Consider the following 16316-nt stretch of genomic DNA (forward strand, 5'->3'; position numbering starts at 1 on the left):
GAGCAGCAATAATCCCACCTAGCAAGTAGCAACTACAATTTCCCCTAACCTTCCAGGATTGTCATGGCCGGCTTTCATTCTGGGATTCTCCATTGGAGCAGTGGTATTCACGTTAGCCTTCTCAGGAATTTTCCTCTACTATAGGCACGTCATGAATAAAACTGGCGGCTTCAGTTTAAGGGTAAGTTAAAATTTTTTATGAGATTTGAATAGTACGCTTGCGGATCTCCTGCAACCATGTCCCACCATCCAGACACAAAAACTTACAGTACTGGTATCCCGAAAAAAAGCGTTTAGAAGTACAGAGTTAAAATTTTCAAGATTGTATTTTTGTTGGACATATCTTTTCAATTGCTGGTAACCTTCCATAGCTGTACTGAAAAATTCGGCAAAATTCTAGGATGAAGTCGCGTGACTCTCAACGGGTGCCGTATGTACTCATCGGAAGATCGCCGTCGAAGCCATGCACACTTATTCCTTGCCTGTATCTATCATGATCCTCCTCTATGGAATCCACTGATCACTCTGGAAACATTCTCCTATTCTTGAAATGTCATGGATTCTTTTACCTACAAATTTTCTACGTAATACATCACCTGTTTCGAGTTACACAAATATTTATTTACATGCCTTTTTCGCAGCACTTTTTTTTCAATAAGTTTGTTTATGTCGTTTGTTTCATTTTCTTTATTGTGTAATTTGTGTAGTGACGACTAAAGATTCCGAATAACCAGGAATACCAAGCATTTCCAGAATTGGCTTCTATTCACATTGAAATATTGCAAATTACTACCTTTACCGTACTCCCTTTATATTTCATTGATGATCAATACATAAGGATCTTGTTCAAAGTTCCATAAAAGTTTACACTGTTCATGTTCATGATATTTAAAATGTAAAGCAGATAATGCGAATTGGACATAACTGTTTATTAGTGAAGTTAAGAAAAAAAAAACAGTTTGGAACAAAACTTCCATGTTGGTCCAAATGTCGGCCGATGATCCTTGTTTGCACGAAGCCTTTACTCAAAAACATCAAAACTTCCCAAATTCTCAGCAAACTTTTTACTGCATTATTTATCGGATGTTGTTGATTTGTTTCCAATCTACTCTGCAATAGCCAGGAGCTACTGGTGAGTCGATACTGGCTTTTCGGACCCGGACTGAATAATCCGTCGAGTTCCAATTGTCTTCCTGAAAATAAGGAATTGGGCGGCGTTGTGGTGCGGTCGATAAGGGGTTCCTCTGCGACTGCACGTTCGATACATAGTTCGACACTGTCCCAGTGCCAACCAAGCCTTTCATCCTTCTGGGATGGATAGATTGGCGCCAGACGTGTCTGGGAGGATAAAAACTGTTGAATTGATACATTGGCTAGTCATTATACAGGCTGAAGGATTTAATACAGGTATTTTGGCTGTGCTTAATTCGTATTTTAAGTCGGTACCAACACTAACAATATGAATAAGATTACTAATCAACTATTCATATGCTATTCATAGTGTTTCTTTGAAATTAGGTTTTAAAAAAGTTTCAAATTGGATTCTATAAGTGAAGAATGACTAGTGCTGTCTGCAACAAAATTCGTGACCTCTACGAAGGACTACTTTGTTTGAAAGTCATTTCCCTCCTAAGAGGTGAACACTGTGGCAGTCCCAATGTTGGGAGATCCGGTCGGATGATATGGATTTAAAGCAGCCATTCGTTGGTGTCCGATTTCGTGGTATATTCATGGACATTTGCACTTTGCAACCAAAATTTTTCCGAATAGTTCAATTCTTATGTTAGGACATGCTTCTTCGCTTACAGTATGGTAAGGATGTGCATTCGTTCTCTGCGGGAACCACTTCAATCTCCTAAAATTGCCGTTCGGTGAAGACTTTATGTGTTTCAGTACTAATCTGCTGCTCCAAAAATCATTTTTCTATAACGATTTTCCGCGAATACGGATTGGTCACGTCTTCAATCCCAGGCAGTTTCTTGTTTTCAGCTGGAGCACTCAAGAAATTCGATGATAATTTCGTTAAACTATCTCTTACTATTAGTTGTGATTTTTCTGCAAGGATACTGTTGTTTCAAACAATGTTGAGCTGGAATCGTGAAATTTTCTGATGGATCCAGTTGTGGGGAGTACTGTAGAGGGACAAAGTTGAGAAAATGCTTTAGAAAGACAGTGTTTTGATATATTGCGTTGTCATCTTAATATCCAGAGATACATGTGCATTTTTTACAAATTGCATTTTTTGCTATCATAAAAAGTTTAATTTCCAAGTTCGACTTTCTTTGAATCTTGGCATCGTAGAGTTTGATTGTGTACTACTTTTTAGGCAGAATCAAGACTGTCTTTATTCTAGCTAACGTTTCGGCGTCGTCGGTTTCTTCAGAACCTGGAAAAATCAAAAACATCTGTAATCTATTCTCTCAAACGCTTCGTCATCTCACAAGATATGAATTAGCAGACAGATTATTCAAATGCAACATCAGAAAAGCAGACCACCATAGCGCTCACCTTGATAGCCACGAAATTTTTCATTAAAATTTGTTTTTTCACTAAAATTATACGAGTAAAATTAGGAAAACAAAGCAAAAAAGTCTGGAGAATAGTCCCTAAAGATGTGGTACTGTTACTGAGATCTCTAAGAATAGAAAGAACTCCAAAACTTTGGATCCTTATAGCAGCTGTTGTTTCTGCGACCTAGAAAACGGTAACCTCAGAGCTCTCACTCAAGTTTTTTTTTTCCTGGTGGAGAAACCAACAAGAAAATAGTGGTAGATGTTGGTAGATGGTCGTAAAAAAAGAGACCAGAAGAAGGATAAAAAAGTAATTTAATCGTAGTGGTGGCTGGTGCTCATATCTGCTCTTTACAGTAAAGTGTTTTGTAAAAAGTGCACATATAGGAGCTAATTTTTAAGATATTATCAAGATAATGGAAGAAAAAAGGCTTAATTACAGGGGGAAACGGCGGGATGCCTTGAGAGCATCAAAGATTGTTAGTTGTTGTGTAGTTTGAAAGATGTCCCCTGCGAAAAAAGCAGCATTTTCTAGAGATGTCAACGGAACGAGACCTGTTTCTGCGTGGGGACAGCGAGCGATAACTTGTCCAGCTTTTTTTTTCTCGAAAAAGATGTCCCATTACATTCAGTACACTCTCGTAAGTTTCGGCATTTGTTGTTCGTGAAAGTTTTGCTGCTGTGTAAACCACGTTCCATTCTCTCCACTGTTATATCTTTGAATTCTTGTGAACTTCGACATTTATTTGCGCTTCGATGTTCTTGCAACTAATTTTTTTCCTTCTTTTTCGAAACAACAAGTTCTCGGCTATTCAGTTCTCGAAGGAAGGGCGTCTGAAAACATACAATACAACTACGAACTGAACGTTGACGTTTGAAGTCGAATTTTTCTATTTTACTTTCTGAGCTTTCGATTTAAAATTAAGGTTTTTCCGTACATATGTGTTAAAACTGCTTTTTTCCGAAAACATCAGCTTAAAGCCGCTCATTCTTTTAGCGATAGTACTGTTCAAGGACGTTGAGCTCTGGCGCCCGTAAGGTCATCAATAATTCTACTTATTGCAAGGTGATACGCTTCTAAGAGGGTCTTTAGCAGTGTTTGTAATTGGACACGGTAATTCGATATGGTCAGAAGCGAACTATGACGGAGGTTTAACGCTATCCTACTTTACACATTCGGAAAAGTAGACGACTCGTCTACTTTTCCGAATGTTTTTCCTTCTAATTGTTGTTAAGTCTTACTATCATCTCTTTTTGACTGGATTTTTACGTAGCTTTCTATGTTCAATTGTTATTTGCCCAAAAAAATAACTTAAATTGAATTTGAATAAATGTAAAGCGTTTGTGAGAATATTCCTGTAGAATATTCTCACAAACATTTTACATTTATTCAAATTCACAGGTCACTGACATGGGACTCGCATTCTTTGGAATTAAATTGAATTTTTGGGGATTTAATTGAATCTTTTTCTAGATGTGTCTTATAACAGATTATATAAAACATAAAGGTCACTGTCAAAAATACTATAAAATTCTGGGAACCGATGAATCACTGAGAATTAAATAATTGTGATTTCCTCTCGAATATGTAGAAAATCTATTATTACTTAAGCCATATTACTGGTAACAATTATAGTCTCGTTAGTCTGTTGTGCTTTTTATTTTTTATTGGTTGACTTTTTAAAAATATATATATATATACATCCATTCCATGATGTGTTTCTGTTGTTAGTTTTTCCTATTTTGCTGCTGCGATTTCCTAAAACGACAGCGTTGACAATTGATCAAAAATAACAGCTCGGCTTCTTCTCCACTTTGCGTAAAGGAAATTGTAGAAACATGGAGAATATAGTTCATTTCTGAGGAATCCAATCCAGCAGACCATATAAGAAAGCGGCGAAGAAAAAAACTCGCAATTTTGCAAGCATTCCATAAATTCATCACTTTCCACCGCTGGGATTCTACCCACTTACCTTTCTCACTACTTTGTTTCAGTTTATGTCTTTGGTTATTTATTAAAGAGGTGTGCAAGAGAAAATCAACTTAGAAAACGGATATGTGAAAACAAATGTAAAAAATATAGGTATGACATATATAAAAATTGTAGAAGGCAAAGTTAATTAACTTCAAAGCATTTTAAAAAATAGCCACATTATCTTTAGCAAAGTCAGGAATTTGTTCAGATTTGATGCATCTTCCTCTTCCTTGCCGTTTCTAGCAGTTTGAATTCTTTCATCGGATTGCAGCAATCTTACGTATTGTCGTTTAGTTTTATGAGAACAAGATATTTCTGAAATAAGTAAACGTTACGGTAACTTATTACCCACATATAACTGAACGTGAAAAAGGAGTCGGTCTATGAAGTCGTTTTAGCTATGCTGGCAAATTGCTCACAATCCTGAGGCATAAAGCTGAAACGGCGCTGAACTCACGTCCACTCGTGTGGTTATAAGAACTACCCTTAGGAGAGTCGATCGATGGCTAGATCTCGATCAAATTTTCTTCCGGGGGAGATGTGTTCTGGGGTAAATTGCTCTCAAGCTGGCTGTAGCACAACACAGGAGCTTATAACACGTGATTGCATTTTTCTTGTGAACTTTATGACATTGTCATGACAAATTTCTGGAACATACAAAAGCATTCTCAGCTGTTTTTTACTGGAAATGTGGCGTATACACGAACAGAACTGGCGAGGAGAAAAAAAAATCGTCAGCTTTCACCCTCACAATCAAGAAGCAATCCGCTGATGTTGTAATTGCTGTTTGCGAGGGGCGAAATAGGTCAATTCATTTTAAATTTGAATTTATTAACATTCCCAACCGATGTTTAGCAGCAGAATGAACACATTGCTTGTTTGTATTCCATTAGGTATACGTTCTTCGAATCACTGCTCACGCTCACTAAAACATGAATTTGTTTGGTATTCTGGCGAAGAATTGCCGTGGTTACTGTAGACCTGTACCAAATTCATTCTTACATTGTTATAGAATGTGTTTGTACTTTAGAAATGGTCGTATTCTTCTGTGTTTAGTTCAGGAACGCGAATATTTTTTTCTGAAATGTGTTCATGCAGTCTCACTTGTTCAAAATGACTTTAAAAGAATTCATCAAACTTCATTCAGCACGAGGTAGAATTTAAGCGTTTATAGCAGTAAAAAAAATGATAATTATCAGTGGTGTTTTGCGAGTATTGCCTGCTTGGTTTTCTGCCTCTGCCTCTCAATCAGGTTTGCAAACTTTTCTACAACCAGTAAATGTCGGGAAGTTGTTTGAATTTCCACCACAACCGCTGTACTCGAATCGTTCACATTTTCCCGATTTTTGGTTGAAATACCACCTAAACAATTGCTTTTTGATAGTGGAATTGCGGTAATCTTCTTTGAGATGACTGAGCGTTTCGCTGGTGTATGGCCCCAATTGGGTCTAATAATACTGGCTAATTAAACGCGGATAAAAATAGATGAATATTTTTTTTACATCCTGCAATAAAAAAATCAGTATCGCCGGATATCAGATATAATATATTTTGTTTATTTATCAAGTGCAATTCCTACTTAAAACCGGACCTATGACATCTTCAATGTCTACTTTTCAGCTTTTCAATATCTTCCTTTACTTTTCAATATCTTCCTAGATCCTGTCAGGACATCAATGTCTCCTGTATACTGTGATACGAATACTTGGCTAGCTTTTAGAATTAAAATTGTTTTCTGGTTAATGTTCAGTCGAGATGTGAAAGAGTTCACGGTATATGTTCCCAACACTTGTATAAATCCAGTAAGATGACTAACCATAACTTCTTGAGGCTACATTTTCCTTTGTCTGGGTCCTGAAGACACCTTTTCGGCCTAATAAATTTCGCTTCGAACACTGCAAAAGTTTTCGTGAATAGAGGATGCTGACGATAAAGTAAAATACCACTACCTATAACGAGACAGAAGAGGATTAGCAGGAATTTCATCGAATGAATGGTGCGAATTTGAAAGCAGAGATCTTTTATACCTGCTCTAACAGTACTCCACGTGGAAACATTCGGCAATTTGAACTAACTGTAAAAAGCATTCTACAATATGTGGAGCTGGATTAAGTTAAGTCACCTACGATGTCGTTTAGACCGCAAAGATGAGCAAGTTTTGGCACTATTCGTTATCTTTTCTGGATTGGTTACTCTTTTTGTCCGGATAAAGAATCGGATAAAAGTAATGGTAAAAGTGACAGTAAAAGGATGAAGTGTCGGGCGTTCATCAATCCTCTCGGTATGCACTTCACTTCAATTCAGAATCGTTTGATGTTTACGAACGTGTAACTGGCCTATGCAGTGGGTTGCGGGGGCCAGCCAATGTGTTAATTCAGTGTTTTTATCCTTTCAGACAAGCCTGATACCAATTTATCGACCCCGGAGGGAGGAAAGGCTTGGTAAGCACTAGGCCGGATCCAATCCTTTGATCGAAAGTGCGGGCAGTGGAACCTCTAACCGATTGCGCTACACCGAACCCTTTACTAATGGATGTGACACTTTACTTTTCCAAAATACAAGTGCGCTATGTGCTACGGTGGCAAATAAATTGATTGGAAACTATAGTTCGCCTAATAGGGGCGATCCTTTTTTCGCCTGTTAGCAACGCTAATCCTAACATCGTCTCCATTAGTCTACGCAGAAAACGAGCAAAAGACCGATTCACGACTAATGACTTCCCATCCAGGCATGACGATATAGTTTATGTGTTGAATCCAGAATGAATTAGGCGAGCATTCAGAGGTTCTTCTTCGAGGTCCCATGTGTTTCAGTGTACCAAAACTCTTCTTATCTTTGACTGCAGTAGTATCACGCTTTTTTAACCGACAAGATTGCTCGACTACACCTAACATCTGACGAATGTCGTTTTAGAGAATGAAAAAATCAAGGTTTCTCGCTTAAAGTTGACCGTATGATTCAGAGAGGGATTCCCATTGACATTTTGACATTTGAATCCACGGCGTGTAATACGAAAGTTTGCCTATCGCTCCTTGATGTTTATTTAACGACACATTGTGCGGAACCGGTTGTCGTTCATGTTGCCGTGCTAATCGTTCCCAATCAACATCTACGCATAACTACAATAGAACAGTTCTCGTTCACCTGTATAGGCATTTTGCCATGGATAACGCAATTTTACAGTGTTAAATCCTTTCTAATGAGAATTTCTTACAGCCAACCTATGTCCGGATTGTTTTTTGAATGAGTAACAGAGTTATCTTCGATTTACGATTTAGCTACAGCTATATAAAAATTCATAGAATTTGACTCCCATTTTGACTTGCTTAAGCACAATTGAGTGGGATTCTTATAAGTCTTTATGGTAGTCACTTAAATTAGTTAGCTTGTGACCGTTCCACTATCCTTTTCTGGTGAACAAATTGAATTTGATTTTTGAAATTCAGAAGTACATAGAAAACTTGCAAGCATGGATCTTACACGTAGAAATTTAAGGATCTTAAGAGCATAGTTTCTAATGATATTTAAATCATTTAAAACAAGAAATCAGTTTTTTTTAGAACACACAAACCAATGTAAAAATTGGCAAAAATTCCAATGAATGTGTTATTGTGTAGGTCGAACTTTTTTCTGTTATACCTACCTAAACTATATGTAAATTGATAAGGTTTCTTGGAACTGGGTTCGCTACCCCAACTAGCCGTCCCGAACAGATTTCGAACTAAGTAGTTTTACTTTTTATCGTGAGACTGTTCCGAACTTTTTCTTGGACCCGCGTTTGCACGTGGAATCATTTTTCGTACAAAGGAATTCACTCGGTCAACTGTTCCAACGTGTAGTTCCACATCGCGAGGGGGGAATAAATGTGATGTGAGAAGTTAGGGGAAAAAATCGTATTATTCCTGTGCAAATGAACAGAATGACTGTCCGACCTTTATATATGCTACAGACCTAGAAGCTTACTTATAGATAATTAAGGAGATAAATTAATTTAAATTAATCATTTATTATCCTTTGTCTTCTCACTGCATAGCACATTTTCTGCCGCCAAATGTGAAAGTAGATTTGGTTTCTGTTTTTTTGGTTTTTTTTTCCCAGATGAGATGGTTTCGCACATGTTCTCAATGTCACCGCTAAATCTTTTGGATTTCTTCTTAACCTTTGCAAGTGAGGAATGTCCTAGCGCTACTAGCCTCAATGGCAGAGCAAAAAAAAAAGGTTTTCTGTAGAAAAGACACGTTCTTCGTAGATTGATTGCCTCTCAATAACTCATTTTTTCCACCAATGATAGCCCAACCTTGGTTCGGTCCTGACGGGAATTTCCATGTTTGTATGGAATGTATGCTTGCTTATATGGATTTTATGGATTGTCAAAACCTCAAAACATTGAAAAAGTGCCCATTATGCTCCGCCCGACGTTATCAACTTTTTTTTGCGCCCCTCGCCTTGATAATATTTCTATGACACCTTTGCTAAGTAACTTGCTCTAATTTCATTAATGATTCAGCTTAGTCATCCAATTAATCAGCTCTGTTGATGAATTTCCAACAAAACTGTGATTGTTCTTTTTTCCTAACAGTTACGAGAACTGTTGAGTCATCAGCGTCTCCGATCATAAACCTCATCATTGACCATCTAAACCTTCGATCAATAAACCTATGTTTTTTCTGGATCTCGTGTTGTGGCAACCCGTCAGCTGCTTCGCTCGGTTGCCCAGTTCATCAGTTGCTTCCTCGTTGGTTGATTCGCAAACGTCCGAATTTCCTCCAACTGGGTTGTTTCCTGGTCAGGGAGTAACTACAGTTCATTTCAGATCAGATAGATATGGTTTGCCGTACATTGCTCGTTTTCCTGATCATTGTTATGCTTTCAGGTTCGTGATAGTTACTGTATTTTCTTTTCGGTTGAATTCTAGGGTTGAATCTTTTTTCCTTTGGTGGTCTTCACTCTTCTACTCTTCGTTCAGTTTTTCGTTTGTTAAAAATTTAGTTAAGTTTTTGTTAGGCTTTTGTTTTTTGGCTGCTCAAACGAGTGCAAAGAGAACTTCTTCCCGGTAATTCTTTTATATCCAAATATAAAAGAATTTTATTTCAATCCCAAATATTAGCTCATAATAGAAATGAAATTGGAATTGCACATGATTTCGTAGGCAGTTAGCAAGTTTTATCTCGATCATGAGGTAGTTTCACAATTTTTGTGTCGAATACCACTTCTTTTCCTCCACATTTATATGGATTTCAGTGCTTACGTAATCTCATTTCGTTAACTTCCAAAGATTTTTGTGGATCTCGCGATTTGTAGAGCGAAATAAAATGCTCAACCTTCATGTATGTAAAAGTAGCGAATGAAATCGTATTTGTAACTCTATCGATCACTTGATGTTGATCAGATTTGTTACTGGAAAATACGCGCAGAATGGCATGGTTTTTATTAGGTTTTAAAGGTAATTTACAGAAATCATACTCTCCGCTCGATCAGCGCCATTTCTCACAAAGTGGGAAAACTGAACAGCGAATGATTCCCATAATGTCGCTCGTTTTGAGATTTTAATTGCGCAAGCACACCTTAGAATACAAAATCACCAGTCATATGTGCGATATGTTTGATGTGAAATGTGAATTGAATATCGTCGTTTTTCTGTGATATTATGGGAAAGCATTCCTTGTTTTTTTTTTGATACCACAGAGAAGCGTTTTTTTTTTAACTTCGACTTTTCAAACCTTTCTGTATACCATCTAAAATGCAGGATTCAATGATGAACGTATCAATGTTGGATCGTTTTCACAAATGACTAGACTTTGGAATTTTTTTTTGCAATTACTTTTGTAGAAACACGAAAATCTGCCTACAAATCATGGAATCAAAAGCGCCAAAAAGAGCTAAGCAAAGGCGTCAGTTTACCTAACATACTAACTCTTTACACTCATCGAATTGACGAAATAAAGCTTTATTTCATAATATCGTCACTCATTGGGGTATCGTTTCGTTCGGTTTATGGATGCAGAAAGGTGTATCGTCGGAAGAAATGAGTCCTCTGGGGAACTCTAATGTCTCTGATTCTTGGATTTGTAGGCTGTGATACACACGAGAAAGGTTTGAAATCTTATACACTAGTGAGAAGGACCCAATATCGAGAATTTTTTCAGACGCTTCCATTAAATTCCTTGCGATCCTTTGTGACTATTCTCCATTTTATTCTCTCACGCTATTTTTTATGCTATTATTTTTGAGCACGTAATCCAACAAAGCGGACAGTTCAAAAGTGCATGTTTGTTCAATGTGAAAAAGGCATTTTTTTTAACAAACAAAAAGTGTTTCGATCTATTAACAACCCCGCTTCCTCTTTATTCCCTTTACAAATACATCACATTTTGCCTCACTTCTACACTGAGGAGGTGATAGGAAGGGAGAATAAATTTTTGGAATGTTATTCAAAATTTTGGAGGAAAGTTAGCATTCATTCCTTATTTATTCTCATTGTTGTTCTTTTTCTTTTTTCGTTTTTTTTTTCAGGAGTTCTACCAACCGGATTTTTTAAATCTTTGTTCCATTTTTGCAAAATAACTCTTTCGCCATCTCCCTTCCAAAGTGAAATATCCGTGATTACAATTACAGTCTGATAGTTCTACTGTTTAAAAAAAATGTGAAGAAAAGGACAGAAAAGTGTTCAGAGTTATATTCGAGAGATTTTAGAATGTGCTCATATGTCAAACATTTGCTTTCCTTCTCAAAGTCCTCGAAATATTGCTGAAGACTTTCATAAGGAAAACTTTTTTTTCAATATTCTCATCTTCCCTTTTTCTTCTGAGTACGTATTCGTAATGTGCTACTCTTTTCATTTTGTTTCAGAAGCAGCGAAACGCTGTTATTCCGGATCCAAAGATAATTACGAGTCACGATTATGCGATACAGGAGTTGACGGAAAGTATGTGTGCCAGAAATTCTCATGCGAAGGAGGAAAATGTGAGTTTTCAGGAAAGTGTTCAAACAAACGCTGTTTTTCTTTGGAATGGTTGTAAGTCAAGGAGAACACACGTGTTGTCGGTGCCGAGTGGCTCCACCGACCGAGCGTGATGCCCCTTTGATTGAAGAAAAGCAGGAGGAAGGGTGTGTTTAAGCAGAGAGAGGGTTAAAAGGGTGAGGGACATAGAGAGTATGAACGAGAGAGTGTGTATGTCTCTCTATCTCTCCCTCTCTCTCTGCGTCGCCGCCGTGGCGACTACAGTTGCAGGGAGATGACGGGAGTATACATTTAGGTACAGGTATATCTCTAACTCTTTCATCAGCATCATCTTACCTTCATTTTTTGCGTACAGTTCGTGCAGTTGTAGTGTTGTAGTTCGATGCCTTCATCCATCGTGAACCTGTGAAACCGATTTTCGATCATAAGGTTGTTGAAAACTGTGAGTAACTGGTTTTTCGTGAATCATGTTGTCGTCTAGCCTATGATTTCGATCAAAGACCGCTCTATTTGATGACATTTGCGTTATTAACGCGACTGTTGCAGTGCTGAACAGAGTAAATCAAAGTTTTCGGTTACTTCGTAAAAACAGTACTAATTTTCGTTCAGGTGTGAAATAAAGCAAATTAGTTTTTGGTCCTACTCTTCAGTATCTTAAATTCATTCAGTTTTTTTTTTGTAGAGGAAATCATTTGAAGTTATGAGATTGAATTTTTCACCACTAATCCAATCGAGCTCAGACGAGATGTAGCTAAAAGTCGTAAGTCAAAGAGTTCAATTAGCTAACTTTTAAGCTGCAAAACTCGGTATTTTTGATAGTTTATTATTTTTTTTAATTTCCTACTCTTGAGAAATTTTCAACAGAGGAGAAGCACATTACAGGAGCTTGGATAATTCACTTGTGAATTCTTCTTACTATTCATCCTGCTTCAAGATTATGTTAAAGTAAAGTAAAAAAAAGCAAGGAGAGAGGCTAGAAATTAAAAAGATGGATAGTTCCGTTTCATCCTGGATTATCCTATTACAGAGCTTGCGTCTTAAGTTTTTGTTCTCGTAACTCCTCTCCTCTCTTTTCCCCTTGGATTTGCAAATTCTCACAACGTCTTGTATGGTTTTAGTTACTCAGCAGTAATACCTAGCAACATCCTTTGCTTTGAAAGCTTAAGCTTTAGTTACGATTGCTTGTAGGTCACTCAATGTTCCCTTCAATAACTGCTTTTGCTTCTTTTAATCCCTTAAATTGTAAGAATAGCCACTTAGAACCGTAGGATTTGAAGTGCTTAGAGATCTGTCGTGAGTTTAGTTGAGTTGTTCTCGTCTGAACTTGCTACAGTACATCGTAAAACTTTGGAATTTGTTTTGTGCAGTACCCTTATATGGAATATTAACAAATGCTGTATGCATACGTTTTTCTACACTAATCAGGTAGAAAAAACACAATAATATGTTCCACCTATATAAATCGACTGATGCTGGTCGAAAATAGGTAGTTCTGCACAAAATTTCTCTTAAAAAATTAAAATATGAAAATATTGTGAGGATTTTCTCAAGAACCCATTCATCAGAAGCATGAGGTAGTTGATTGATCTGCATTCTCAATCGCTTTATAGTCTTACTATGACTGTATCTTAATGACATCTGCTGCATGTAAACGGTCGATGAACATTTTCCAGGAAGTTTTCCAGGAACCGATGAGCTTTTTCCAGAACCGAACAGCTTCTTCTTCCTCTTTATCTGTTTATCTTCGTTCCTCAGTATCAACATTTTCAGTTTTCTGTTCGTGTTTGTGAATTTTGGATTGTTCAGCACCATTCGTCCTTCGGACATGCGCCAACAAAAACATGGGTTGCATGGCTGGACCGGCGATATGCAAGTTCAGCGGTGGATCGGGCTCGTGTTCCCGATGCGATAACGATAACTGTAACAAGTGATGCGGAAAATACTATTATTGTGAATTTGCTCGTTTGTTCTTTCTTTCTTTTCCTGCATGATTTTATTCGTGGTGGTGCTTCTTCCCATTACTCTCAATTGATTGTAATTAGAGAGAAAAAATCCCCCTTTTTTCTCCTGAGTAGTATGCTTTTGTTGATGTTTGTGGATTTTCACTCGGAGTTACTGCAAAAAAAACCTATTTTTCCTCAAAGACTAACTTATTTTATCATAGGGATTAAACTTACAGTAGATAGCACTCGATTCCTCGCATTGGCTCCTAGAATTCCTGCATGCAATGATCCCTCCAACATACAGTTGTACTCCCGTCGTTTGGTTCGATTTTAAGGTCTCTTTCGAGACAAGGCCTTTGCATGATCTCGACAAGAAGACCGATTACTGGGAAGAGAAGGCAGGCGGTTTGAAACCGACCTAGCCTTTCGGTCCCACTAACAAGTGGCGTATCGTGGGATAATAAAAAGGTCGGATTCTAGATTACTGGTATGAGCGTGGCTCCGCTCAATTCCCTCGATCTTCCTAAGAAACGGCCAGGAAAGTGATCTCTATTCCTACGAAGCGAGAACTAGCCATCCTTGTGCACGCAGCGCACCCGCGAGCGAGCAGTCGGAAATCAGTGAGATCTCCTCGAGAACCTATTCAAGTGGAACCAATGAATAGCTTCCTCGTAGAAACTAAGATTTCCCACGCTCCGACGCCGTTTTTCAGGACGATTAAAAGAGATTGAGCGGGGCAAGGCTCGTACTCTAAATCTACAACCCGATCTTTTTATTGTTCCACAGAGACCACAATATCATTAATTTACGCTGTCTTTACCGCTAGACTGATATTTTACATGCAAAATCTGAATCTGCAAAGATGGTGGAGATGTAAGCGATATTCAAGAAACTGTCTGCGAACGAGCAGCTTTCATCGGATCGATAATTATACTCAGCAGAAGTGTATAGTATGTAAGTGCCCAATTCCCCAATGCCTTGACATTTCCGTATTTCGACGTGGATTCCGAAAGCGAGATGCAGCCGCGAAAGAGATCCATAGCGAGGTTTCGTGCGCCGATGAATCGCTGGTTTGATACTCTGGCTACGTTGTAAAAAGCACTAAGGACTGACGAACAGCACGAAAGATATGAAAAATGGCAAAGTGTCCTCCCGTGGGAGTTTTAATTCTTCTATCTTGACTTGAGTACATAGTCCGCGTGAGTTCACGCAAACTGTACACACAGGTCTTTGCTTTAGTGATAACCCTCATCTATGACCAATCGGAGACGTATCAAACGACCAGAACTATAGAGATACTTACAGTAATTTTTCTCCAATTACTTTACTTTTTACCTGCATCGTTTTTTCCAAGAGGATTCTAGAAAAAACTATTCGTTTCTGCCCCTAATCCTTGATTTTAAGTGGGATATCGATGGCAGAAGTAGGAAGGCAAAAGCGCAAAACGCGCAACAAAAACGACTCTGTCTTCAATCTTAAAGGCATCACCCCACGAATTTGAGGTGGTGCAGATTTTAGGTGGAGTATTCGTATACGGGATGGAAGACTACGGAGAGGGGGTGATTCCGTCCATTTCTTGCTAATTGCCGTAAAAAACGGCCCGGAACATGCGGCGCCGCACAAGACTGGCGCGCTCCAATCGAACCTCTTGTACAAAATGGTGCGCCAAAACGAATGAAGCCGTATCTTCCCGTTTTTATGGCAATTAGCAAGAAATGAACGTAATCACCTCCCTCTCCGTAGTCTCCCATCCCGTATACGAATACTCCACCTGAAATCTGCACCACCTCAGATTCGTGGGGTGATGCCTTTAAGAAACAAGTGGACGAAGTAGAAATATCAGAAAAGAAAACTATGGAATCTTCCTGACTCTGAGAAGAAAAGTTAGTGAACAACAACAAAACTGGATCTGTTGCCGGCAAATGATTTCTCGCCATTTGTAACTCCGTCAAATGAGCCGTAAACATGAAATTTTGCACATGGAGGTCAAATACACAGTCTTTTATGGGTACTTATTATAGTATACAGTAACCACCAATAATTCGTGTATTTGTGGTTGTGGTCAGGTCAAAACGACACGAAGCACAGTGCGGTCGCGTAAGCGGCTGCGCCCCAAGCAATGAGGTGGAGATAAGAGGTGGTTAGAATCGAAGTGGGACCATCGCGAGCTTTTATCACAATCCTTCTACATTCTTCTGCATGTAGATGAGATATTAGTCGGCTATGTTTCAATTATTCACTTTTCTCTTACTCTCTGTCTGCCTTTCTCCATTTGGTATGAGGATAAAAGTTTAATTACCCATCACTTCAAGGCATCACCTCACTAATCTGGGGTGATACGTGTTTCAGGTGGGTTACGCCTATACGAGGAGGGTGATTCCGTCCATTTCTCTCTAATTAACGTTTGAAAAACGGGTAGGAAGGTGCGGCGCGAGCACAAGGCTGGCGCGCTCCAATCGAACTCCTTGTAGAAAATAGTGCGCCGCAACGCTCGAAACCGCAGCTTCCGGGCCGTTTTTTTACGGCAATTAGGAAGAAATGGACGGAATCACCATCCTCTTCATAATCGAAGACTCCGTAAAGGCATAAACCACCTGAAACCCGCACCATCCCTGCTTCGTGGGATGATGCCTTTAAGGCTAATCCGTGTGACATACACTGTGCAAGGAAAGTGTTCCCGTCTGATGCACCATTGCAATCGCAGATTGTATGCCGCGCAGTTCGCACCTCAAACTGAATTCTGCCTAGCGTAAATCTCATTTACACTCAGAAAAATGCACGAATTTTGTGATAAAAGGATAGATAACGAAGACCTAGTCGGTTTTCTCCTAACATCGCTTCAATATTCTTTCTACAATAAACATAAACTAGATTCTTTTTATAGATAAACTGATTCTACTATATAACTGAACTATGATTAAATAAAG

At 38.4% G+C, this 16316-nt stretch overlaps 2 protein-coding genes across 2 annotated transcripts; one reads left to right on the forward strand and one right to left on the reverse strand.

Annotated features, from left to right (window-relative positions):
* Window positions 1-5729: 5729 nt before the first annotated feature.
* On the reverse strand, window positions 5730-6471 carry RB195_016373 (uncharacterized protein; the record flags this gene model as incomplete). The annotated part of the gene is made up of 3 exons (XM_064207503.1): window positions 5730-5847; window positions 6302-6380; window positions 6435-6471. 3 exons carry the CDS (start codon window positions 6469-6471, stop codon window positions 5730-5732), a joined length of 234 nt encoding a protein of 77 aa, XP_064063384.1.
* Window positions 6472-9309: 2838 nt separating this feature from the next.
* Window positions 9310-13377, forward strand: RB195_016374 (uncharacterized protein; the record flags this gene model as incomplete). The annotated part of the gene is made up of 3 exons (XM_064207504.1): window positions 9310-9358; window positions 11335-11448; window positions 13253-13377. The coding sequence occupies 3 exons, from the start codon at window positions 9310-9312 to the stop codon at window positions 13375-13377; spliced, it is 288 nt and encodes a 95-aa protein (XP_064063385.1).
* Between the last annotated feature and the right edge of the window lie 2939 nt (window positions 13378-16316).

The sequence above is a fragment of the Necator americanus genome, chromosome V, assembly GCF_031761385.1.
Source record: "Necator americanus strain Aroian chromosome V, whole genome shotgun sequence".
Lineage (NCBI taxonomy): Eukaryota > Metazoa > Nematoda > Chromadorea > Rhabditida > Ancylostomatidae > Necator > Necator americanus.